Genomic DNA, 27,754 nt, shown 5'->3' on the forward strand with positions numbered 1-27,754 from the left:
CTCGCCCCTCTCTCCTCTCTCCCTCTCCTCTCCTCTCCCTCCCTCTCCTCTCCTCTCCCTCTCTCTCTCTCTCTCTCTCCCGCTCCTCTCCCTCTCTCTCTCCACATCTTATCTCTTTGTACACAATGTCTTCTTGACGATGTGTGTTTCCATATCCAAGAATGTGAAGGACGTTCGGTCCACCCTCAACTTTTCATCTGCCACGGGCTCAAATGACATCAATGCCAATGTTCTCAATTCCTGCTCTACTGCTCTTGCTTCTCCTTTGTCTGCTGTCTACAGCATGCCCTCCTTTGGTCACCTCGTGTCTGCATGGAAGTCTGCCACATCACTTTCAATATTAAAAGTAATCTCATGGAATCCATCATCCCTGCCAATTTCCAGTCTTTCCTCTTTTCAAACACCCTGAATGCTGACCAGGAGTTTGGATTCTGTCCGTGTCACCCAACTAAGGACATGCTGCTGCATCTCTTTCATCAATGGTCAGAGATTCTAAATCTCAAATAAAGATGTCAAGACCATCTCCCTTGACATATCTATGACATTCTACCAGATGACTCCATATTGTTTTGAGCAGTACCCCTATTCCAATCATAGGCAGAGAGCAGCAGTGTCACTCTACGCTGGTCTTGAATTGGTCAGAAGTTGGCCTGATAAATGGGGCATGTCTTCCAATCCTGGAAAATCTCAGTCTCAACCTGTTACATCGGAAGGATCGTCAAACTAGCACACCTATTTCCATGGTCAGTCAATGGAAGAGGTTCAGTCTCTTGAATGTCCCAGCCTCACCATCAGCCATGATCTCTCATGTTCTGCCCACAGTGCAAATCGGACCTCCAAAGTCAGTCGCATACTCCGTCATTCCAGGTGGAGTACTGGTCTTCCATAGGGGCAAGCACCCAAGAATCACATTGGTCTCTGGAATCTGTGCAATTAATTTTTTAATTATTAGCTTTTTAAAATATATATTTTTAATTTTTTATTTTATTTTAATTAATTATTAGCTTTTTTTGTGACAAGGCCAAATCATAAGGTCTGTTGTTCTCACATTGCAGACAGGTCCGTGGCCTTTCTCTGTTTTCTACTGCCTCCCCTCTGTTCTAGGCTCAGCTCTTCTGCTCTCTCAGCCCTCCGACCCTCTGCAGCTCCTCTAGGATGCACACATTATTCCAGTAACCTCTCCTGATTGACCTTCATAGTTTTATTTCTGTTTTCTCCTGTTTGTTGAGCCACCCTTATGAGGTTTTGCAATCCCACTCTTCACCTTCAGGCTTTTAAGATAAGGCAATGCATTACCATCTCATTCCATCCTCCATCCCTTCCTGTGATCTTCACTCCCAATTAAGCATATCCGAGACAACCCTCTTTCTATATTCCCGTTTGTTCAAACCCCCGGTTATTTATTGTATCCAAATGTGACCCCACTTCCGCACTGTTAGTTTAATTTTGGAAATGTGACCAGGGAAGTTGAAGGCTCATGGCCAGATTCAGGATATTGGTTCTCACCTTGATCGGATAGATAACAGCTTCTTTCACAAGGCGCTTGGCTGCACTAAGTCCAATAATGTCATCCCAGCGGACGCTGGGATTTTGAAGATAAATGTCCTGAGAAGCAGAAGGAAGGAATATCACGTGAGTGCATCCATTAAAATAATGGCAACAAGTGTAATGGACCATCACTTTTATTATCAAGTATTTCTGGAGATTTAACGGATGTGTATATAACTATGGGACACTACATGAAAGGAAAGTCTGGGTTTTAATTGTGGTTCTTGGGTTTAACAATATGATTGATCAAACTTAGATGTTATGGGTTTAATGCCATAATGGTACTTCATATACTGTCTGCATTCTTGAGGTTAAAGGGGTCATTCAGTCTATTTCATCTGTAACTATATATTACATAACAACACACTATTTGTATGTTTTATAATGCTCTTGTTGAAGGCTTATTATATAAGGCTCCATTGTGCACAACACAAACGCTTATTTGGGTGTATCTGATTCAATCTAAAGCATCTTAAGACACTTGCAGCAAGATGAGTTTAGAAACTATTGATGAGTGTAGGAATGTCAGTGGTGGTTAAGGCACATGTGCAGTGGACTGCTGACTTATATAAAAGAGCAACAAGCGCAACCGGTTAAAAATTTATAAAATGGCTAATGACTGGGAAAATTAGAATCACTAGATGTGAAATCACCAAACCGAGCAGGGTCCTCCTTCCTTAACTACTGCATTACCTTGCCGGTGGTTTGGCGGTCCCAATTGAGGAACCGTGCCTTCACCGATCATGTGAGTACTTATTACGGCCTAGCAGAACCGTGAGTGCGGCGTTGGCTAATTGCGGAGCCAATCAGTGGGGCAAAGCTTTCTGTCTATCTATTCGTACACAATATATCGAACCAATGAAAGAAAAGACATAAATGAGCAGGTCTGAAACATTTAACAGTTCCAAACAAATAGCCATTTATTTAAACGTACAAAGAATAATCATGGGGCAGGTATCTATGAAGCCATCAAAGAGCTCTGTATGTATTTACAAACAAAGCAATGGTAAGGCAATTCACAGCAAAGACACAGAAGAGCAGAATTAAACCCCCCACCATGTACAGACTTGGCATTTATTATTGGAATATATATATTTTCTTGACTTGGGTTTACTTTCTGAACTCAGTATATGAATCTGGTGAGTTTCTTTTACCCTTCGGTGATGTCTTTGTTGAAAGAACCATGTCACTGATTGTCTTTTGCAGCAAGAAGTCAATAACAGGATTATATCACAGGTGGCGTGACAAAATGTAAGGACAGGTACATTTGACGATTGGCTTCACAATCGGGTATATAAGAGTTGTTGCGTTCTGTATTAGTGGAAAACAACTGCTGCACGTCTACAAAAGTTATTACCGCTTCCTCTGGAGATGGCCCATCAACGTGACAATGTTGTTTGTCATGGAGTGGTGGCTTTACGAAATTCTGGCATGAAACAGCGTGCTATTGCTCGGCAGTATGGCATCACTCAAGGTCAGGTGTCAAAGATCCTGAAACGAAATGCTCAGAGGGGTGTCCCTACTCAAATACCGAGGCCAGGACATCCACGCAGAGCCACAAGGAGAGATTATCTCCAGCTGCACCGGTTAGTCTGCAATGGCCGTACCAAGTCAGCTAATCGGCTTAGGGCTGAGTGGCAGCAACTGACAAATGTGCCTGTATCCAGAAGGCTAATCAACCAACGACTGGTTCAAGCAGGCTATCGTGCCAGGCGTCCCCTGAGAAAGCCATGCCTGACCAGACAACAAAGCCAGCGACGATTGCAGTGGGCCAGAGAGCACCGTCAATGGCAGCCAGGACACTGGAATCACGTGACCTTCAGTGACGAGTCTAGATTTCTGGTCTATCGTCAAGATGGCCGTGTCCGAGGGCGCAGACAAGTGCATGAAGCCCACAACGAAGATTGTATAGTGCCAAGAGTCCAAGCTGGAGGTGGTGGGGTGACCGTTTGGGCTGCTTTTCATGCAGGGGGCAAAACTGACCTGGTTGTTCTGAATGGAAACCTGAACCAGTTCAAGTACAGGGTCATTCTGGAATGCCAACTGGTCTCTCACTGGTCCCTCTCTCACTGGCCAACTGGTCCCTCACTTGCCCTGCACTGCCCTCTCTCCACCTCACCCCCAGGAATACCTTTGGCTACGGTTTCCCCTTCGCTCCCACCTTTTGTTCATATGTGTGTTGTACCGTCCACCAAACAGTGATGACTCCATCTACATCTCGCTGTCTGATAACATGGACCAACCTCTATCTACCCATCCCAACTCTCTCTTCCTCGTATGTGGTGATTTCAATTGTCACCATGCCAGTTGGCTGGGTGTGGGCACCTCTCTCACCAGCCATGGCTCTTCAGCAAAGGACTTCTGTGACTCACTGGGACTGACACAATCTGTCAATTTCCCGACCCGGATCTCAATCAACGGAGCATCTTTTCTTCTGGACTTGGTTATGACTAACTTCCCTGAAAATGTCTGCTGCTCTTCTTCTGCTCCAATCGGCTCATCTGATCATGTGCTTGTTAAAGTGGACATCTCTCTGACCATTCTCAGAGAGCCTCCTCAGCGTCGACGAGTCTGGCATTTCACTCAGGCCAACTGGCATGGTCTTCAAGCAGCCATCAATCATCTGGAATGGTCTCCCATCTCTACCGCCTCTGACATCAACTCATCCTGGGAATTCTTCCAAAGTAAACTGCTCTCTCTCATGCACAGATTTATCCCATCTCGTCTTCAGTTGTCATACCCTTCCTCCCGTCCATGGTACACGGAACCTTGTGGTGAGGCTATTGCCCAGAAACAACTTGCTTTCGTCTCCTGGAAAGCAAATCCAACGGAAGGAAATCTCATTTCCTTTCACAAAGCCCGAAACAAGTGTGTGTCCACCCTCAGGAGAGCCAGGAAACAATATCTCTCCGTTCTCAGGACAGAACTCTCTTATCTGTCTCCCTCTTCCAAATCCTGGTGGCGTCTTGTCAAATCTGTTTCTGGCATTTGTTCCCCCTCCATCCCCTCCCTCACCTCAAACGGCCACACGGCTGACTCCGCGCGTGAAAAAGCTGAATGCCTCAACTCTGTGTTTGCCTCTAAATCTTGTGTCCCAAACCCATCCCTCTCTGTACCCACCATACCCAGTCGTACCCAGCTGCTCCTGGACTCTGTGTCCTTTCCTCCTGACAAGGTGGAAAAGTTTCTGTCAACCCTCAACTCTGATTCTGCAACTGGACCTGACGGCATCAGCCCACGGGTCCTAAAATCTTGTTCTTCCGCTCTTTCACTCCCTCTCTCTGTTCTCTTCACACTCTCTTTTGCTCAAGGTCATCTGCCATCTGCTTGGAAATCTGCCAACATCACCGCTTTGCACAAAAAAGGTGCAAAAACAGATCCCAGCAACTACAGACCAATCAGCCTTCTCTCAATTATCAGTAAAGTCATGGAATCCATCATTGCTTCAGATATGAAATCTTTCCTCTTCTCCAATGGCTTGATCTCTGATCATCAATTTGGTTTCAGACCTGGTCACTCTACTCTGGACATGCTGCTACTGCTTTCTCAGCAATGGATGGAGGTCCTCAATGCCAAACAGGAAATTAGAGCTGTCTCCCTTGACATATCACGTGTCTTCGATACGGTCTGGCACCCCGCTCTGCTCACCAAACTCTCCTCTGTTGGTATCCATGGAAATCTCCACGCATGGCTGGCGGACTTCCTCTCTAGTCGTAGTCAACGTGTGGCCCTGAATGGGTTTCTCTCATCTCCTCTTCCTGTTCAGGCTGGAGTTCCCCAAGGCAGTGTTCTGGGCCCTGTGCTTTTTCTGGTCTTCATCAATGATCTCTCCGACTCTCTTGAAAATCCTCTCTATCCCTTTGCTGATGACTCTACTCTCTGTCGCTCCATTCTTCATCCCTCAGATCGGCAGTCTGCAGCCTCCTCACTCTCTGCAGACCTGGACAAAATCACAGACTGGACAAACAAGTGGAACATGTCTTTCAATCCTGACAAATCTCACACTCTTACGATGTCTCTCCGAAAAGACCGACTGGACAACCCTCCCATCTACTTTCTGAATAATCCTCTCCAAGAAGTTCTGTCACTCAAACTTTTGGGTCTCACTATCTGCCATGATCTTTCCTGGGAAAACCACATTTGAAATCTGGCCTCCAAAGCCAGTCGCCGACTGGGCCTCCTCCGTCGTGCGAAGTCCTTCCTTGGCACACCTGAGCTCCTCACCACGTACAAGGCTTTCATCCGCAGCTCAATGGAATACTGCTCTCCCCTCTGGGCTGGTGCTCCTGCCTCACACCTAGCTCGTCTTCACGCTGTTGAAAGCAAAGCATTCAGAATCATTGGAATCTCCCGCGATGAAGCTAACTCCAAGGGCCTCTCACTCACTCACCGCAGACAGGTTGGTGGTCTTTCCGTCTTCTACCGACTCCTTTGTGGCCTTGCCCCCCCCCCCCAGCTCTCTCTGGGCTCTGTCCTTCAAATATTCCTACAGGTCGCACAAGATCTGCCTACAACCCTCTTATGGTTAAACTGCCAAAATCAAGACTCTCTGCTCACCTTCACTCCTTCATTCCTCTTTTCTCTCGCCTCTGGAACAAACTCCCTCACTCTCTTCAATCCCACTCCACCCTCCAGGTCTTTAAAACAGCTGTTCACCACCATCTCTTATCTTCCCCCATCCAAAACCTTGATCTTTTCTATCCCCGATAATTTCACCCCAATTCCACTTTTTGAAATACCAACTTCTGTCCTGGAAGTCCTTGGTGTCCTTGTGTTTTATACTTCTGCCACCCCCCCCCCCCCTCTTCCCATGCCTCCTCCCCCCAAGCCCTCTCCCTCCCACACATCTCCCACACATCTCCCTGCTCTTAAATGTTGTGTGCTCTCAAGTGTTTGTGTGCTTCCCATTCTCTTGTCTTCCGCTCCCTCTTTTTATATATTTTGTTTGTCTGGTTGATTTGTTTGTGAAGTAAATGTCAGCTCTTTCACGAGCCTCGATTCAGTATACAAAAAAAAGAAAAAAAAGAAGCCTTTCGAGAAAACTTTGTCTTCCAAGATGACAATGCACGGCCTCATCGTGCTCGCATGATCCAACACTTTCTTGCTGACCGTGGTGTAGAGCATATGGAGTGGCCTGCCATGTCCCCGGATATGAATCCGATAGAGAACTTGTGGGCAGAATTAACGCGTCAAATCGACAACTTGGACCAGCAGCCTACATCTGTGCGTGAATTGAAGCAGACTATTGTCACTGCATGGCAAGCGATTCCTGTCCAAACCTTGGCAAATCTCGTGAACAGCATGCTTCGACGTGTACGTGCTCTCCTGAATGCTCGTGGGGGTTACACGAAGTACTGAACTGTAATTTTACTGTCCGTAATCCCAGTCATAATTTAGCTTTTGTTTTTGTTGAAAAAAAATTTGGCTAATGTGCAAAATAAAGAGATACTTCTGGAAAACGTACAGAAGTTTAACACAGTACTGTCCGTGAATTGAGTTCGATATCAGTTTACATCACTTTCAAGGATCAATTTATTTGCTTCGATATGTCAAATGTGGTTTTTGTTTCTTTTAAAGGTCACATTAACAAAATCTACAATAATTTCGACATAATTCCAATGAACTTTTGGTTCTAAGTCATCTTGAAAAGTAAGTTCACCCCCACAAAAAAAATATTCCATATTAAATGCCAAGTCTGTATTTTCCCTTTATCCAGACATATTTTTTACAAGATATGTGTATATACCATCACTCAAACCAGGAAATATACATTCATATACAAGACCATCACTCAAACCTGGAAATTAGATGCGAATATGAGAAGATAGAAGCAGGGTGGAGTATTGGGTCAACTCCTGTCTTACCAGACACAGACATTGTGGGCCTGTGTCAATCCCAAAATGAAGGAAAGGAAAGGGTGGGGGTGATGAGGATATTGCAGGTGTCGGTGCGGTGTTGGGATGTGGTGCGAGGTGGTTGGAACCGCCAGGGAGGGGGTGAAAACTGACAGGTAAAATCACGGCAGTAGAGGAGTGGCCCGTACGTCGCAACATCAAAGAGGTACGGGATTTTTTTGGGACTCTGCAAATGTTGCCACAAAAGTCCGATAATAGGAGCAGAGATGGTCTGACCCCTTCACCGGCATGCAGAGAAGGGGACAAGGTTTAATCGGACATGGGAGTGCAACAATGCCTTCCTCAAATTAAAGGGGTCTTTGACATCTGCAGGGTCGATGACAGGATCTATCCCCTGGACACGGACGCAAGCCATGAGGAATTGGGTGCAGTTTTGTCTCAGGCAAAGGGGGTATGGAAAGAGTGATCGCGTATTATAGTCGGTCCATGAGTCTGCCTGAGCAAAATTATTCTGTCATTCGTAAAGAGTTATTGGCTATGCTGTCTGCTATGAACTATGTACGGGTGGAAATTTTTGGTTTGAATGGATAATTCCTCCCTGCAATGGCTCTTACAGTTCAAGGAACCTGAGGGCCAAATTGCACGGTGGTTGGAGAAATTGCAGCAGTACGATTTGAATGTGGTCCATAGAGCTGGGAAGGCTCATGGAAATGCTGGTGCATTCTTTCGATGCCCTTGCTTGGACAAAAACTGTAAATTCTGCACGAGACATGAGGACAGGGACCAGTTGGCAAATTCCACCCATAACATCCTTGTCTGTGCAGCCCAGGTGATAGGGTCAGCTTTGCCACTAACCACAGGAGAGGAATATGACGCATTAGCATGGAGCATGGCCCAGCAGTAGAATTCCATGCTAGGACCGGTGTGTCAGAGGGTACGGGTAGGTAAAAGACCCAGCGAGGAGGAAGTCACCTTCTTTAGAGTGTGGACAAAGGCATACTAGGCGTAGTTGAAAACCTTGGAGTTGAAAGATACCATCTTCTGTCGCACGTGGATACATATTCCCTCTGAGAAAACATCCTGGAAAGTTAGTAATAGTCCCAGACCAATTCAAAGACACGATTTTACAACAGGTGCATGCTACCCGCCTTGGCGGACATTTGGGCAGGACGAAAGCAACATCTCTGGTCCACCGGAGGTTTGATCGGGTTAATATGGGGCACGATGTACAGGACTGGTGTCGAGCTTGCAACGGCTGTACTGCCAAAATGGGTCTGGCATGGAGGATGTGTGCCCACCCTTGAGTGGTAAACGATGGACATATTGGGGCTACTACCCCACACTCACCAAGGTAACAAATACATCCTCATGGTTATGGACTATTTTACTAAGTGGCTGCAAGCCTATGCATTCCCCAACCAAGAGACTGGGGTTGTAGCACAGGCCTTCGTGGAAGCATTTGTATGCCAGCATGGGAATTCCGGAAGAGCTTCACACAGACAGGGACTGCATTTTGAAAGCCAATTGCGAAAAGAAGTGCGCAGTCTCTTGCTAATTTGAAAAATCCAAGCAATGCCCTTAAGACCTCAATGCGACGGGATGGTGGAAAGGTTCAATAAGACGGCCTTGGTTACCACCACCCATCAGGATGACTGGGACAAATATCTCCCGTATTTGTTGACGGCCTACCTAGCGAGCCAGCACAGGGCCACCTAATGCAGCCCGGCATTGCTCAAGTCTGGATTATCAGCTGGGCACCGTTCTTCATGGAGGTTTAAACCTACTCTGCTCAGAACATCGGCCGTGGGTTCACATCAGATGATCCATGACCTCAGCCGTGTCTATACAATCAGTGAATCCAGCAATGCAACATCACTTTCAAACATAGCATATATGTTTTACCTTTCCTGCCATAGGCTTCCATGTATTATAATACATTTATCATTCTTATAGCACACTACACACACACACACACACACACAAACACACACACTACACACACACACACACACACACACACACACACACACACACACACACACACACACCAACCAGTACATTGCCCAGAATGTCCATTTTTTTTTAACCTTCACACATTAGCCTATGGGAGACAAAGCCTTCACTTCACTTCACTACACTAGCCTTCACTTCAAAGGTCGGCCCCCATAGAGACGCCTGGGACTTAACGTCGTCGGGCCGATGTTGGCTCGGCTATAATTTTTGACGTTGGTCCAACGAAAGTGCTGACGTTGCTCCAACGTTGGCCCAACGGTGTTGTGTTAGCTGGGAAATAACTGAATTGCTTCAGATCTTCAAAATAATGAAAGGCTTCCATAGAATTGACCCAGGGAACTTCTTTGCTAGAGATTTAGTTTCCTGCTTCAAAAAGGGGACCACGGTGCCCGAAAAAGGCCAACCCCTACGCCTCGGGCCTCTAAAGTTGGTTCTTCCAGAAGGGATGTACAAGCACCTGCTTGTTGGCTCAATGCCCAGTAAGATTTTTATACATTTTCCTTGTTTTCTAGTCTGCCCTGAGCAACTACTGAAAATGTTTTTAAAAGTACTTATTTGAATGTTTCATCAATATATAGGAAGTAAATTGTACTTTGCGAATTTTGCACAAAATAGAATGGAAAATCAATGGGAGAACCCTCACCAAAGAGAATCATCAATCATCCTTTCTTTTTAAAATCAGGAAACAATTAATCACAGTCATCTAAACACACACAAACACACACACACACACACACACACACACACACACACACACACACACACACACACACACACACACACACACACACACACACGTTATTACAAAACCCCGTCTCCTGCTATGCAAGAGATGGGCTAATAATAAAAACTATTTTAAACACACGCACACATATCTGCCGTGATCATATCCAAACCCTTGAACCTGGTACACAAAATCCTGCCAATGGCAACCATGCAATCCAAAAAAGGGCAACCTTAGGTAATTTCACAAAGCTCACAATATGTGTGTGTCCATCACCAGGGGAGCCACAAAATAACATCTCACACACCATAAGGCTGAAATCTCCAACTTGTCTCCTTCCCTAGTATCCTGATGGTGCTTCATTAACTCTGTCAGTTGTTTAGGCTTCCCCTCCATTCCCTCTCTCAGCCCAAATGGCATCAGCACTGACTTCCCTCGAAATAATAACAAGACAGACTATAACCTCACTTTTAGATTATTTATCAAAATAACGTCAGGGCATGCTGCTAATTCAACAGGGACAGTAAGTGCTTTCATGTAACAAACCTTGATAATTACCGAAGCCAGTTCTTGCATCTCTCCGGCCATTCCAGGACAAGCACCCAGGGGTTTCAGCAGACGAACCTAAGGAATGAAAATTAACCTTTAGGAAACTATCGCAAACAAAGTGAAAAGCACCTCCACTTAGCTGGGCTGCCATTTATATAACTGGCAAAAAGGTGTTGTTGATTTTTCATACTGTAGGGTTGGGGTCGCAGTTTAAGTTGCTGGCAGATGCCTCCCCAGACGCTTGTCGGACGGCATCACCAATCATACTCCTGATCTTGACAAGGGTGTCCTGTAAGGTAAGACATCACCGATTTAGTGTTATCATCACACGATAACAACAGGTGGGCTCTGTATGGATTTTCAAATACTTTTTCCCTAAATCCAAGATGGCCACCATACCACGTGACTGATGATATCATGGTTCAGAAACGTTTTTCCACATGGGGAGTTGATCATACATATGAAATTTCGTATTGGGTCTGTTCAGCAGTTGTGGAGAAAAAGATGTTTAAAGGTTTTCTTGAAATCCAAGATGGCCACCATATCACGTGACTGATGTCATAGTTTACAATTATTTTTCCACATCAGTAGTTGATCATATGTTTGACATTTTGCAGATTCGTTAAGATGTATTCTGGGAAGGTTCATTTATTTATTTTTCCTTAAATTCAAGATGGCGGCCAAATCACATGACTGATGACATCATAGTTTGCAAATATTTTCCCCCAATTGGAATGTAAACATGTTACAAGTTTCGTATCGATCAGAAAAGTGGTTTCGGAGAGATGGGTTTTAAAAGTTTTATTTTTAAATCCAATATGGCCGCCAAACCGTGTGACCGATGACGTTTTTTCACAAACTTTTGTCCCCATGGCTAGTTGATCACATTTGTAAAATTTTGCATTGATTAGTTCGGCATTTGTAAAATTTTGCATTGATTCGTTCGGCGGTTCTGGAGAAGATGTTTAAAGTTTATGACGTCATATGCAATGGCAGCCAATGCAAGTCAAAATTGCAAAAATAAAATTCATGATGCACTAAGTTACATCGGTATCTATAATGATTTAAAGTTTCGTAGAGCTAGCTGTAACGGTTTTGTCAGCATCGTCTACACAAAAAATGTGTGAGAATAATAATCCTTACAAGAAGTGAACCATAGGTTTCCAATGGGAACCTCACTGGATGTCCAATTAAGTTGTTCCTCGGTCAGAAACTGCCGTTTGTGGATGGACGGACAGACGGTCAGACGACTGAGCCGATTGCTTAACCCCGCATTTTGCTTCGCGTGCGCGGGGTAAATACCGATTCATATACGAAACTCACACTGGAAAATTCCATACGTTTTGATCAACTGTTTGAGTAACAAACACTGTACAGATTGCTCACATAGTGTCCTTATAATTATTGTAATCTCATCACCTCTGTGCAACCTTTAGTTGAGTAGCTTCGTCTCTGTTCTCCAGCTCCCTTTTGGCAAAATTTTAAACCAGGCTGGCATGAAATGGCTTTGGGCGGACGCTTGGATCCGTTGGCCAAGCTCCTGCATGACACACATCAATCAGGGGAATCTTAATGTGCACCACTAACCGTGTTTACATTTTCATTAAAGAAAAAAGTGAAGTTCACATATTTCGCTGCAAAATGCACCGAGATGAGTTTATTTCAAATATTATACAATGGAGAGCAAACTTACTTAGGAACTTTGTCTTGGTACTTCGATGACAGCTGTTGATTTTCAGCTTCGTAACAGCAACAAAGCAACAAAATGCAAAGAAACATTATATGATGTACAAGTAAAAATCACAACAACAATTCAAGTCATTATTTCATGATGCATACCTCTAAATCCCATTCCAGGATTCCTTACAAACCGTGTATCATCGTGCATGAAAACTAAGCACAAAGTCTACTTTTCAAATATAAGCAAAGGGGACATGTTCTCACCCCAGTAAAGCCAAGCACACTATGCAATGCTCTAATAGGGCTGCTGGGAGCTTTATTTCACCCAAAAGCTTCAAATGGGATTTGAAGTGTTTACTTTCAAGTTATGCCAGACTGAATCGATGGGATTCATGGGTGGGTATATTGTTATGCGCTCAGTCCGCTAGACATCCGCTGGAATGACTACGTGGGACTTTCACCTGCACCAATTGTGTTTGATTTAATATAATGCAATAGCCAAAAAGAACACATCTTCACAAGGTCTACTCAAATTTAAACCTCGCATACATATAATAAATAGATGAACGAGGAGCATTCCGATTCCCTGAGAGCACACATCCAGAGCTCTGGTAAAAGACGTGTGACCCACAATAAAATCTAAACAATACAACAGAGTCACATCTTAACTAGTGCCCCAAGATTTACACAAAGACAAACATGGGGATGGAGAGGATTATGGGGAAAGGAAAATAATAAATGAATAAGTAAAATAGGGCAGACAAAACAGGAAAGATGCCATGCATAGCATGATACTTGCAAAATCCCTAAAATAAGTTGTTGACCTTTGGCCTATGTTGACCTTATGACCTACGTTGATCTAAAAAATAGTTGGTGGTTGAATTCAGTTCGCTGATATGAAACCCAATTCAAATTTCAAGTCAATCGGATGAAAATTGAGGATTTTAGAAATTGGGGAAAAAGTGGCTGACCTTTGGCCTATGCTGATCTCAAAATAGTTGGTGGTTGAATTCAGTTCGCTGATATGAAAATCCTTTTCAAATTTCAAGTCAATCGGATGAAAATTGAGGATTTTAGAAATTCAAAATAGCTGGTTGACCTTTGGCCTATGTTGACCTCGCAAATAGTTGGTGGTTGGTTTCAGTAAGCTGTTATGCAAATCTTTTTCAGATTTCAAGTCAATCGGATGAAAATTGAGGATTTTAGCAACTTCAAGAAAGTGGTTGACCTTTTGCCTATGTTGACCTAATGACCCATGTTGATCTCAAAAATAGTTGGTGGTTGAATTCAGTTAGCTGATATGAAAATCCGATTCAAATTTCAAATCAATCGGATGAAAATAAAGGATTTTAGAAATTTGAAATTGTTGTTGACCTTTGGCCTATGTTGCTCTTTTGGCCTATGGTGATCTCAAAAATAGTTGGTGGTTGAATTCAGTTTGCTGATCTGTAAATCCCATTCAAAGTTCAAGTCAATTGGATGAAAATCGAGGATTTTAGAAATAAGAAAAAAGTGGTTGACCTTTGGCCTATGTTGACCTTTTGGTCTACGCTGATCTCAAAAATTGTTGGTGGTTGATTTTCGTTAGCCGATATGAAAATCACATTCAAATTCCAAGTCAATCGGATGAAAATTGAGGATTTTAGAAATTCGGAATTGTTGTTGACCTTTGGCCTATGTTGACCTTTTAGCCAATGCTGTTCTCAAAAATAGTTGGTGGTTGAATTCAGTTAGTTGATATGTAAATCCTCTTCAAATTTCAAGTCAATTGGATGAAAATTGAGGATTTTAGAAATCTTCGATTTTCGCAAGTAATAATTTGGATATAAGGTTAGGGGTTAAAGGAATGAGGTCTCTGGGCGGTCAGCCCTGATACCTGAACTGGCCCGACTGTGGGACCTCTGCACAACCCAGGTCAAGTAGGCAGCGCTTGCAGGCAATTTATATAATTGACCAATAATTGAATAAGTAGAATAATTAGTATATTAACGTATATTAATAAGTATATTAACTATAATTATAATATTATAATTATAATTAATTAATTAAGATATTGTAATTATAATTATAATAATATTATAATTAATTAGAATATATAATAATTATAATATTATAATAATATTATAATAAATTATAAATAATATTGTAATATAATAATTATAATAATATAATATTGTTGCGAATATGGAATTTGGCCTCCATATCCGCTTGTAAATATTCCCCTATTTTCTCCGATACTCCCCAACTCTCCCTTACCCCATTCCCTAGTCCCATTGTCTGTAAACAACACCCATTAGAGCCGATCTTCCCCTTCATCCCCCCATTAAATGTCGTGCCCAGGTCCCCCGCACCACACGTAGACAATTATAGGACATCTTGCTAGTTATTCTTAATCTATGTCAGTTAAGGACTTGTTTCCATTAATTATGACTCTTCGTTGCACCAGAATGTGATTATATGGCACCTGTTAGGAAGTTTAGGACCTCCCCATACCTCTCCGCATCTCTTCCCCATGAAGAAGCGCCAACTACAACAACAACAACAAAAGAGGGGGGCGGCGCGGTGACGGCATGGGGAGTGGGCGTCCTCCTTCCGGCTCGGTTAGCCACCATTGACCACGCGCTCCACGGGGTTACCACGAAGGGGCTCCCTGTCGGCCCCTCGTCAAGGGCGGAGCCGGTAACCCCCGCACCCAATGAGAAGCCATGGGCCGATGCCATCTGGGGCGGCGCTAACGAGCCGAGGGCGTGTCACTCCCCGCCGGATATACGCGGCCCCGCGCCGGATGTGACGGAGATGCGCCCCGAGCTTGGAAGGAAAAGACGCCACCCTCCCGAGCGCTGAGCGACCTCCCCAGCTTGAGACCAAAGTCGCGACCCACAAGCGCTGTGATACCTTCACGCATCTCTGGACACCACCGTACGTGATTCTGTCCCTGAGCCAGGTGCACCTGAGCCATCGCGACCTGCCTCCCCTTTTCATCAACCCCCGTGTGAGTCAGCATTTTGTCCCGTGTGTCTGTCGTCTGTCCGGGGATAATATAAGAGTGTGTCTAAGTGCCTGTCTTCCTGTAATATACCTCTAGCCCCTGTAATCTAACCTTTTTCCGTACGAATATACTTGAGAATCGAAACCCTGGTGTCGTATTGTGTCATTATAACCCAGCCGGGTGTCTTCTCTTTCCTATTGAGCCAGCGTAGCGCGATTAGTTAACATTCGGGCACAATCGGGTAACTTGTACGGATACGGCGGCCATCCCGCTCGGCCCACCATACCATCAAAGTCGTATCTGTAACAATTGGTGTCGGGAGTGAGATTCGAGGCCCGACCAAATTTTGAAGAAAAAAAAAAAAACGAATAGAGAAAAAAAAAAAAATTTGGTCAAAATTTGGAGCGGCCGAAATTTGTTTTGTTTTACGAAACTCGAATTTTGCAAGTCGCGCTATGGCGGATCAAGACGGCTGGGGTCCGGTAGGGGAGAGTGAGGCAGGGTCGGTCCAGGACCAAATTGAGGGACGTGAGGAGAGCGAAGCAGCGAGGGTAGCAGACGCGCAAAATGGCGCCTCGCTGGTCACCGCGCCCGTGACCGTGGCAGCGCCCCTGGTGGATCCGAACCTTTTTATGTTGCAAATGAGGGCCCTTATGGAACGAATAGAGGGCCAAATGGGGGTAATGGGGAACCGGATGGATGCTCAGGGTGAGCGATTAGAGGGCCAAATGGGGGTAATGAGGGACGAAGCGAGGGGTACTGGTGAGGGGTTAGACAAGAAATTTGGGAAGTTAGACAATAATTTTGAGGAGTTAGACAAGAAATTTGGGAAGTTAGACAATAATTTTGAGGAGTTAGACAAGAAATTTGGGAAGTTAGACAATAATTTTGAGGGGTTAGACAACGGGATAAAAGAGGTGAGAAATGGGTTAATGGGGGTAGAAAACAGAATGGCCGCTCAAGAGAATCAAATGGAAGGGATGCAAAAAGGGTTAGAGGGGTTAGAAAACAGTATGGAAGGCAAATTGAGGGACATGAGGGACCAAGCGGAAAGGGAAGTTAAACAAATGGAGCAGCAGATAGAGGGGGTCAGAATGGGGGTAGAAACCAAACTGGATGCTCACAGGGAGGAAATGGAGCAGATGAGGGTGGCATCTGGGCAGGAGATGCAAGTGATGGGAGAAGAGATCAGAAGAGGAGTGAGTGAGGAGGTCGGAGGAGTGCGCGAGGAGGTGAGGCACTGTAAGGAGCACATGGAGAAGGAGGTGAGAAAGGGGACTGTAAAGTTACAAGGGGGCATAGAGGACCTGACGCAGGAGGTGGAGCAGCTGACGGTGGGACAGACGGAGTTAGTGGAGCAGGTTCAAAGGAACACTGCGGTATTAGGAGGTTTAAAGGCGACACAAAAAGAAATTAAAAACGACTTGATAGCGACAAAGAGGGAATGTCAGATGGTACGTGAGGGACTGACAACGAGGTTGGACGAGGTGATAGAGGTAATGGAGACGAAGGACCGGCAGGTGAGGACGCACATGGAAACGGTCAAGGTAGCCTTGGAGGACGAGCTTGAGGAGACGTACCGGGGAATAAAAGAGGTGAAGCACAAATTAGAAGAAGTGGAAGAAGGGATGAGCGAAATTAAGAAGCGACGGAGAGGGGATAAGAAAGAAATAAAAGAGGAGATAAAAGAATTGGTCCAAAGTCTGTGTTTGGATCGTGATGACGTGCTCATTAACCGGATGAGGGATTCGCAGGTGATGGAGGAGAAGCGAAGAGGAAGAGGACCCGGTGTAAGTGGTGACCAATATGGTCGTGCGTATGATGCGCCAGGTGATTTAAGAGGCTTGGGGGTCGAGATAGACCCGGGTGTTCGTGAGAGGCCGTTGGTGAAGTGTGCGACAGGTCTGGTGTGCGAAAAAGGAGGTGTGCAAGAAAGTCCGACTCTGGGGTGTGTGAGGAAAAAGTGCGTGCCAAGGAGTGAGTGTGCTGGCGGGAGTGAGTCGGTCGTAGCGCGTGTGCGAGGGAGCACATGGAAGCGTGGTGTGGTGAGTGTTACAGAGGGTGTGACCGGAGAGTGTGCGCAAGAGTGTGCGCGAGAAAGGTGTGTGACGGCCAGGTGCATGAGGAAAGAGTGCGCTGTCAGAAGTAAGGAAGAGTGTCCACCTGTGGTGAGTGTTACAGAGGGTGTAACGGGAGAGTGTGCGCGAGAAAGGTGTGTGACGGACAGGTGCATGAGGAAAGAGTGCGCTGTCAGAAGTAAGGAAGAGTGTCCACCTGTGGTGAGTGTTACAGAGGGTGTAACGGGAGAGTGTGCGCGAGAAAGGTGTGTGACGGACAGGTGCATGAGGAAAGAGTGCGCTGTCAGAAGTAAGGAAGAGTGTCCACCTGTGGTGAGTGTTACAGAGGGTGTAACGGGAGAGTGTGCGCGAGAAAGGTGTGTGACGGACAGGTGCATGAGGAAAGAGTGTGCTGTCAAGAGTAAGGGTGAGTGCGTTGTCACGAGTGGAGGTGAAAGTAGTGAGAGTGACATGGAGCGTGAGTTAGTTGTGACAGGTGAGCGAGGATGTACACCTGGGATGGAAGGATGCACACCTGGAATGGTAGAGCGTGAGTGGGAATGCACGCTGGAATTGGTGGTGAGGCACGTGGTTGGGTGTGCGAATGAGGGCACACCTGTGATTGTCACAGAGGAGGTGACCGAGGAGGGGGCGCGAAGAGGTGTTTTGGTGAGGTGTGCTACGAACGAATGTGTGCCAAAATGTTCGGTGGTCAGGTGTGTGACCAAGGCTGTGAGTGGAATGAGTGTACCTGGGTGTGTAAGGAAAGGTACGAGGAGCATGGGCACGGCTGGATGTGTGAGCAAGGAACGGGCCACGGGGTGTAAGCGTCCAGGTGAAGCATCGACGTTACACGGGTTAGAGGTTAGAGCGACTTTTAGCCGAAGCAGGCCCTCGGTGCGTGCCGGGCCTCGCTTTGAACGGCCGCGTCCAGGCTCCACTAGGCGGAGCTGGCAGCCCGATAGAAAGGGTCGTCATGGTGACCACTTTTTGGTGAGACGTGCCGGCAGGTCGAGATCGGGGCATTGGATGGCTCCGTGCCGAGAAGGTGCGTGGGATCTCGGGCCGGGTAAACCTCCTTCCCTGCACCGAAGGCAGGATGCAGCCAGCCACTGGCACAGAACAACCAGCATCCATTGCTTGGCTTTACGAAGCCGGGCTTTGGACGGGAATTGGCGCACCGAGAGGTATTAGTGAGTCGACTGGGTGATGAGGTTAGTGTTTTGGACCCAAAATTGGAGAAAAACAAAATTTGGTGATTGGCAAAGGATTGGCAGTAGTGATTGGCAGATGATGAGTAGGATTGGCAAATTTTTGATTTGTTGAAATTTGACGTGCAAAATTGATAGTGAGAGACCCCCGATGTGGTGGGATGGCAAATCCACCATCCTTCCAAGTGGGGCAAAGGAGCAATAGCTTATGGGGTGTATGGCAGTGGAAACTAGCCCGGGTGGGTTAGGATATGGTGTGTAGGGATCTAGCGAAGATGACATTAGGTAACGTTAAGTTTAGTTAGTGACTGATACCTGTAGTGGGGACGCAGGTAGATTAGTATGGATGATAATGACGTGGGAGCGCAATAGTTTAAAGGGACGACTGGGAAGCGCAAGTTTCAGAAGGGAGTAGTTAGCTGAGATGATGCTGTGTGTGTGAGGATTGAACAGGTGTGATTGCACAGGTGTGCAACTGGACAGGTGTGTGGAGTAGTGTATGAGTAGTGAGTGTGTGGATCAGCGCGAATGCGCTTGGGGAGAGAAGGGTGCAGGTGGCACCAGGTGTGAGAGCACAGGTGTGCAGGTACAGGTGTGTGGAGAGAGTTGGAGTGAGTGGTACGGAGTGGTGTGCATGGTGCGAAGGTGTGGATGGGGGAAGAGTGGACCCCTTTCACGAGCACCCGGGGCGGGTAGTGTAAGTGTTAGGTAGAGGGTGCAGGTAAATTGTGGTTGGATATTGGCATTTGTGGTGCGGTTGCAGAATGGTGTTGTGAATGGGTGCATTAGTGTTGTGGAAATGGCTGGGCGTGTAGCCTGTTAGTGTGTGTAGTTGGTTGGGCACTCCACCACTGTGAGGATGTCGGCCAGGTGAGGCCGCAGGTGGGCTCTGGGAGCCGGTAGTTGTGAGTGGGTGCCTGAGGATCCCGGGTGTGGATCGGGCAGCCCAGTGCCAGAGAGGGCACGGAGTGGGGAGAGAGCCAGAGGGCCTTCCCCAGGTAGTTAGGTTAGGGTGAGGAGCAGGTAAGCTCGGAGGCAACTGCAGTGGTGGAGGTGTGCAGGTGGGTAGACCCACTGGGAGAGGTACACGCCACAGCCCAGAAATTGTACGAGGGCACCGGGAGATGAATCGGGGGAGTGAGACCCCAAATTGAAGAGCACCACAGTTTGGCCAATGGGAATTGGTTTTTAGAACCCATAGTGTAAGAGGGCCAATGGTTTGGCCGGAGAGAGACCCCGGGTAGTGTAAAGTTGTTAAAGTCATTTAGGAGATAGTTAGGATTGATGAACCTGTCGCACCATACGCAGCCACTTGCCTGTGGTGATGATGATGACTCCACACCTGTGTTTTCTTTGTTTTGTGCAGGAAATGAAATTGCTGTGGATTTGTGAGACGCATCACGACGTGGATGAGACATTGGGGTGATTCCATCTCTCCCTCCCTAGGAGGGACTGATGATGAATTGGTGATGGCAAATTTTGATGTGCAGTTGGAGATGGCAAATTTTGATGAGAGTTGAAAATGGCAAATTTGATTGGTTAGGAGGGAGAGAAGACGAATTTGGTATATGGGAGGAACGGGGAAGACAGTAGGGATGTTTGTTGATTTGTAAAGTAGATGTTTATGAGTAGTGTTGTGTTGTGTGGATGCAGTAAGGGGTAAGGGAGGGGCCATGTAGGTTACCTGGTGGGGGGGGGCGTACGATAGGAACGTACCTGTCTCACCTGGTTCCCATGTGCCCCCAGTGTGCATCATCTTGTATTGCGTGCACTTTTGCGCCCTTACCACCTTACTCACTTGTTTCTTCTGTTGTCTCCCACCTCCGAGGATCTGGCTTTGGGGTAGAGAGAGAGGAGAGAGAGGTGCTGGCGACGCAGTTGTGGGCCTGCACTTTCGCTGTTCGCTGCCTGGATCGGTACACCATATGGACCGCAATGTTTGTGGCCACCCACAATGGACCGCAGTTCGTTTGCGGCCAAGCACCACCCGGGGATGGACCTATGGGTCAACGTGGCACCTATGCCATACAGGTGAACCACTTTTAGTTAAACACCAAGTGCACCACAAGAAGAGCAAGAGACACCTGCAGGGTTAGGGGTTGTCGAATTTATTTTTATTCCAATGAACAATGGTGACTGCACCGATTGGTGGTGGGGTGGTGCTTTTGATGCTGGGAAAGGGTGCTCTGCACGTTATTAAAGGGCCGTCGGCCACAGAGCACTCGTGGGTTGGTGTATCGATGTTGGCAAGCGCGCTCTCTCTATGCATAACATCTGCATGTGTTCCTCCAAAAACAGGTCCTGGATCGTAGTGTAAATAGCAGCGTAGTCTTGTAAATAATGCTCCCTACCGGCTGTATGTTTAGTTTGAGAATTCTTTCCGGATTCGGTTATCCTGTGGGTGTGTTTCTGTGAGGAGAAGGGTGCAACGTCGCAGGGGGACATATTTACTCATTTGTGAATATCTGTAAAACTGTCGCACTCAGGGTAGAGTTAATAGTAGAGGGAACTACATTGCGTGCCACACTAAAGTAGGTAAAAATTTATCGGGTCGGGACGCCCCGAGGGTAGAGAAGGGTGCAATGTTGCGAATATGGAATTTGGCCTCCATATCCGCTTGTAAATATTCCCCTATTTTCTCCGATACTCCCCAACTCTCCCTTACCCCATTCCCTAGTCCCATTGTCTGTAAACAACACCCATTAGAGCCGATCTTCCCCTTCATCCCCCCATTAAATGTCGTGCCCAGGTCCCCCGCACCACACGTAGACAATTATAGGACATCTTGCTAGTTATTCTTAATCTATGTCAGTTAAGGACTTGTTTCCATTAATTATGACTCTTCGTTGCACCAGAATGTGATTATATGGCACCTGTTAGGAAGTTTAGGACCTCCCCATACCTCTCCGCATCTCTTCCCCATGAAGAAGCGCCAACTACAACAACAACAACAAAAGAGGGGGGCGGCGCGGTGACGGCATGGGGAGTGGGCGTCCTCCTTCCGGCTCGGTTAGCCACCATTGACCACGCGCTCCACGGGGTTACCACGAAGGGGCTCCCTGTCGGCCCCTCGTCAAGGGCGGAGCCGGTAACCCCCGCACCCAATGAGAAGCCATGGGCCGATGCCATCTGGGGCGGCGCTAACGAGCCGAGGGCGTGTCACTCCCCGCCGGATATACGCGGCCCCGCGCCGGATGTGACGGAGATGCGCCCCGAGCTTGGAAGGAAAAGACGCCACCCTCCCGAGCGCTGAGCGACCTCCCCAGCTTGAGACCAAAGTCGCGACCCACAAGCGCTGTGATACCTTCACGCATCTCTGGACACCACCGTACGTGATTCTGTCCCTGAGCCAGGTGCACCTGAGCCATCGCGACCTGCCTCCCCTTTTCATCAACCCCCGTGTGAGTCAGCATTTTGTCCCGTGTGTCTGTCGTCTGTCCGGGGATAATATAAGAGTGTGTCTAAGTGCCTGTCTTCCTGTAATATACCTCTAGCCCCTGTAATCTAACCTTTTTCCGTACGAATATACTTGAGAATCGAAACCCTGGTGTCGTATTGTGTCATTATAACCCAGCCGGGTGTCTTCTCTTTCCTATTGAGCCAGCGTAGCGCGATTAGTTAACATTCGGGCACAATCGGGTAACTTGTACGGATACGGCGGCCATCCCGCTCGGCCCACCATACCATCAAAGTCGTATCTGTAACAATATTATGTATATTAATGATAATTAATTATAATAATTAATTATATTATAATTATAATTAATTAATTATATCATTATAATAATTATGATATTGTGGCGGACACAAAAGCCCACTGGCGTGGTGACATCATTCCACGCACCAAGTGGGCGGTGGCCACGCCCGAGGGGTAGGCGTGGCCTCATGATATACACCGGGCGACCAGCCCGGAGGAGTTGAGTGTTACAGTGTAGTCTTACAATAAAGACGTTTATATGTTACCGCTTGTCCGCTTCCTCCTTGCTCACAAGCAGCGCGCGTAACGCCGCGCTTTACTGGTGACCCTCGACGTTGGATCTGCCGTAGCGATCCTTCCGAACACGACGCCATTGCAATGGCCAACGACAAGGCAATGGCGATTAAACTTCCCGAATTTTGGGAGGCCCAGGCCGAAGTCTGGTTCGTTCAAGCCGAAGCCCAATTTCAGCTTCGGCGCCTCACCAACGACGACCTGCGCTACTGCCATGTCGTCGCCTCCCTCGGGCCCGGCACGGCCGCTCGAGTTGTGTCCGTCCTTCGCCACCCACCGGACGGCCACAAGTACGAGGCACTCAAGCGGCTGCTCCTAGCCACGTTCGGCCTCACGGACGACGCACGGGCCGATCGCCTCCTGGATCTCCCCGAGCTCGGTGAGACGCGCCCGTCGGTCCGAATGGACCATATGCTGTCACTGTTGGGCGACGAAGCCCCCGGTTCGCTATTCCGGGCGCTTTTCCGTCGCCAACTTCCAGCGCAGGTTCGCCTCGCGTTGGCCGGGACCGGGCTAACGGAACCCCGAGCATTGGCGGCCGAGGCGGACAAGTACTTCGCCGCTTCGGACACGCGGGCGAGCGTTGGCGTGGCCGTCACGGCCTTCGACGCTGATGTTCCACAGCATCATCTTCTACAGCACGCTGATGTTCCACAGCATCATCTTCTACAGCACGCTGATGTTCCACAGCATCATCTTCTACAGCACGCTGATGTTCCACAGCATCATCTTCTACAGCACGCTGTGGTTCAGCAGCATGCTGATACGCACCTCGTGAACGCCGCCACGCCCCGCCCACCGCCGCGGCGAAAACCGCCACCGCGGGGAAACCCGTCGACTCCACCGGCCTGGCGGAGCCAGCCGCGCTCCTCCAGCTCCACCACCTGGTGCTGGTTCCACGCCAAGTTCGGCCACGAAGCTCGGCGGTGTCATCCGCCGTGCTCCTTCAACGGGTCGGGAAACGCCCGGGCCGGCGCTCAATTGTGGCGATGAGCGCCGGCCGTTCGAGCAGCCTGCTGTTCATAACGGACACCTTCTCCGGGCGCCGTTACCTGTGCGACACGGGAGCACAGGTGAGTGTCATTCCCGCCGGCACGTCAGACAAGCACGCCGCGGGTGGGGGCCCCGCGCTGCTTGCCGCGAACGGGACGCCCATCCGTACGTACGGAAAACGCTGCCTCTCTCTGCGGTTTGGAGGGCAGGTTTTCCGATGGACGTTCGTCACCGCCGACGTGCCCATGGCACTGCTTGGCGCGGACTTCCTGTGCGCTAATGGGCTCCTGGTCGACGTCAAGCGCAGACGGCTTGTCCAGGCCGAGACGTTCAGCTCGCTCGCATGTGCGTTGCCCAGCTCAACGAGCGGCTTGCCAAGCGGCTTGCCGAACGATTCGGTTCCGGCCACGTTGGTCTGTACGCTTCCGGCAGCGGACGCATTCACCCGCCTCCTCGCCGGCTTCCCGGCCCTCACGCGGCCCACCTTCTCGGCGGGGGCCGTCAAGCACGGGGTGGCCCATCACATCCCCACCGTCGGGCCACCGGTCTACGCCCGGGCACGCCGCCTCGAGCCGACGAAGCTGGCGGTGGCAAAAGCGGAGTTCGCTACCCTGGAGCGACTCGGCATCGTTCGGCGCTCAGAGAGCGCTTGGGCGTCGCCGCTGCACATCGTGCCGAAGCCCGGCGGGGGATGGCGACCGTGCGGGGACTATCGCCGTCTCAATGACGCCACGACTCCCGACCGCTACCCCGTCCCCCACATTCAGGACTTTTCCGCCCGTTTGGCGGGCAGGTCCTTCTTCTCGAAGGTGGACCTCATACGCGGCTACCATCAGGTCCCCGTCAGGCCGGAGGACGTCCCGAAGACGGCGGTCATCACGCCATTCGGACTCTTCGAGTTCCTGCGCATGCCCTTCGGTCTGAAGAATGCGGCTCAGGCGTTCCAGCGACTGATGGACAGCGTCCTGCGCGACTTGGATTTTGTCTACGTCTACCTGGACGATATCCTCGTCGCCAGCGCGTCCCGCGAAGAGCACCTACGCCACCTCCGCACGCTCTTTGAACGCCTGGGCCAGCATGGCCTGATTGTGAACCCCGCAAAGTGCCGGTTCGGCGCCGCCACAATCGATTTTCTGGGGCACCGTGTCACCAGGCACGGAGCCGTCCCCCTGCCGGCCAAGGTGGAGGCGGTGAAGGGGTTTCCGCGCCCCCGCACGATCAGAGGGCTGCAGGAGTTCCTGGGCATGGTGAACTTTTACCATCGGTTCCTGCCCCGTATCGCCCAGCTCCTGCGCCCCCTGCACGAAGCTCTCCGAGGTAAGCCGGGCAAAGGCGACGTTACCTGGACCAAGCAGATGGACACGGCGTTCACGGGCGCGAAGCTCGCCTTGGCTAACGCCACCATGCTCGCGCACCCGGCGCCCGATGCACCGATCGCCCTCGCCACCGATGCCTCGGACTACGCGGTGGGCGCGGTGCACGAGCAATGGGTGCGTGGAGCTTGGCAACCGCTGGCGTTCTTTAGCCGGCAGCTTCGCCCGCCCGAACGCCGTTACAGTACCTTCGACCGCGAGTTGCTCGGACTTCACTTGGCGGTCAGGCACTTCCGCCATCTGCTCGAGGGCCGGGCGTTCACTGCCTTCGTCGACCACAAGCCGCTGATCTTCGCGATGGGCAAGGTCACCGAGCCGTGGTCGGCCCGGCAGCAGCGTCACCTCTTGGCCGTGTCCGAGTACACGACGGACATCCAGCACGTCGCGGGGAAGGACAACCCGGTTGCGGATTGCCTTTCCCGGGCCGTCGCCCACGCAGTCCACCTCGGCATCGACTATGCCCGGATGGCAGCGGACCAGGCCGCTGACCCCGACGTCCAGGCCTTGCGGACCGCCGTCACGGGCCTCCGCGTCACCGAGGTGCCGTTCGACGGCGCGGGCACGGCCCTCTTGTGCGACGTCTCCCTCGGGCGTCCTCGCCCCATTGTGCCCGCGGGCTGGCAGCGCCAGGTGTTTGACGCCATCCACGGCCTGTCCCACCCGGGCGCGAGGGCCTCCCAAAGGCTGATCGCCGACAAGTTCGTCTGGCATGGCCTCCGGAAGGCCGTCCGCGGCTGGGCCAGGACATGCCTCGCGTGCCAGCGCGCCAAGGTGCACCGGCACACCCAGGCCCCGTTGGCCCCGTTCACGGTGCCGGAACGCCGGTTTGACCACGTCCACATGGACCTGGTGGGACCTCTGCCCCCCTCGCGGGGTTTCACCCACGTCCTCACCATGGTGGACCGCACCACCCGGTGGCCGGAGGCCGTGCCCTTGGCGTCGACAACGGCGGCCGATGTCGCGCAGGCTTTCATCGCCACCTGGGTCGCCCGGTTCGGCGCCCCCTCAGACATCTCATCCGACCGCGGCCCCCAGTTCACCTCGGAGCTCTGGGGGGCGGTTGCGCAGGGGCTCGGGGTCCGGCTGCACCGAACCACGGCCTACCACCCCCAGGCTAACGGCCTGTGTGAGCGATTTCACCGCTCATTGAAGGCCGCGCTCCGGGCCACCCTCCGCGACGGCGGCTGGGTCGACAGGCTCCCCTGGGTCCTGCTGGGCCTCCGGACGGCGCCCAAGGAGGACCTGCGCGCATCCGCGGCGGAGTTGGTCTTCGGGCAACCGCTGCGTGTGCCGGGCGAGTTCCTCCCCGACTCCACGGCACCGTGGTCCGCGGCACAGCAGCGCTCCGCTCTGCAAGAGACCGCCCAGAGGTTCGCCCCGGTGCCAACGGCATGCCACGGGCACCCACCGACGCACGTCGCCCCGGAGCTTCGCACGGCGGAGTACGTCTTCGTCCGCCACGATGCCCATCGGACACCACTGCGGCCCCCGTACGACGGGCCTTTCCGCGTGCTGGAGACCGGGGCGAAGCACTTCACCCTGGACATCGGCGGTACTCCTGACCGCGTTTCGGTAGACCGCCTCAAGCCGGCCCACCTCGATGTGGACCATCCACCGCCAGTGGCCCGACCCCCACGTCGGGGCCGCCCTCCTGCGGGCAGACCCCCGGCACCGCCCAGCCCCGCCGCCACGGCGCCCCCCGGTCCTGCACCCATCCCAGGGGCAGCCAGGGGCATCCCACCTGGTATCCCTGCACCCCGGACGCCGCCGATCGCCAGGGGGCGCTTCGGCCGGGTCATTCGACTGCCCCACAAACTGGCCCTCCAGGTGCGCGGGAATTCTGGGGGGGCGCGTGTGGCGGACACAAAAGCCCACTGGCGTGGTGACATCATTCCACGCACCAAGTGGGCGGTGGCCACGCCCGAGGGGTAGGCGTGGCCTCATGATATACACCGGGCGACCAGCCCGGAGGAGTTGAGTGTTACAGTGTAGTCTTACAATAAAGACGTTTATATGTTACCGCTTGTCCGCTTCCTCCTTGCTCACAAGCAGCGTGCGTAACGCCGCGCTTTAATATAATATATAATTATAATATAATTATAGTTATTAATAAGTACTAGGGCATTGCCCGTACGTGGGTGCCCGTTCCTTGCCAATGCCCGTACTATATATATATCTAAAATTATATCCCCCCCCCCCTCTATTTACATGAAATGGTTTGGTCCATTCGCAACGACCACAGAACCCCCCCCTCTATTTACATGCAATGGTTTGGTCCAAAGCGAACGGTTTGGTCCATTCGATGTGATTCGATGATTCGATGTGAATGGTTTGGTCCATTCGCAACGACCACAGAACCCCCCCCTCTATTTACATGAATGGTTTGGTCCATTCGCAAAGCCAAAGCGAACGACCACAGAACCCCCCCCTCTATTTACATGAATGGTTTGGTCCATTCGCAAAGCCAAAGCGAACGACCACAGAACCCCCCCCCCCCCTCTATTTACATGAATGGTTTGGTCCATTCGCAACGGCAAAGCGAACGGCGAACGGCTAAATCGCCATAGCTCGGTAAGTACTTGTCCGATTAATTTCAAACCTTGAAAAGGCACATCCTCGGGTCCCCAGCAATATACCTGGCAAGTTTCAAGTATATCGGACCGGTAGTTGTCGAGAAACAGCGGTCACAGACAAACGTACAGACGTACAGACGTACAGACGTACAAACGTACAAACGTACAAACGTACAGAGATTACTGGAATTATAGATA

At 49.8% G+C, this 27,754-nt stretch overlaps 1 protein-coding gene across 2 annotated transcripts in view; it reads right to left on the minus strand.

Annotated features, from left to right (window-relative positions):
* The window catches only part of KATNAL2 (katanin catalytic subunit A1 like 2), a 155,492-nt gene that overhangs the window by 42,274 nt on the left and 85,464 nt on the right, over nucleotides 1-27,754 (minus strand). For both annotated transcript variants that reach the window (XM_078771973.1, XM_078771974.1), the window contains 5 exons: nucleotides 12,383-12,428; nucleotides 12,109-12,229; nucleotides 10,880-10,978; nucleotides 10,687-10,764; nucleotides 1,507-1,605 (listed from right to left, as the gene is read on the minus strand). In XM_078771973.1, coding sequence (XP_078628099.1) covers nucleotides 1,507-1,605; nucleotides 10,687-10,764; nucleotides 10,880-10,978; nucleotides 12,109-12,229; nucleotides 12,383-12,428 — 443 coding nt within the window. The remainder of the gene's footprint in view (nucleotides 1-1,506; nucleotides 1,606-10,686; nucleotides 10,765-10,879; nucleotides 10,979-12,108; nucleotides 12,230-12,382; nucleotides 12,429-27,754) is intronic.

Source organism: Myxine glutinosa, chromosome 2, assembly GCF_964187855.1.
Source record: "Myxine glutinosa chromosome 2, kmMyxGlut1.1, whole genome shotgun sequence".
Lineage (NCBI taxonomy): Eukaryota > Metazoa > Chordata > Myxini > Myxiniformes > Myxinidae > Myxine > Myxine glutinosa.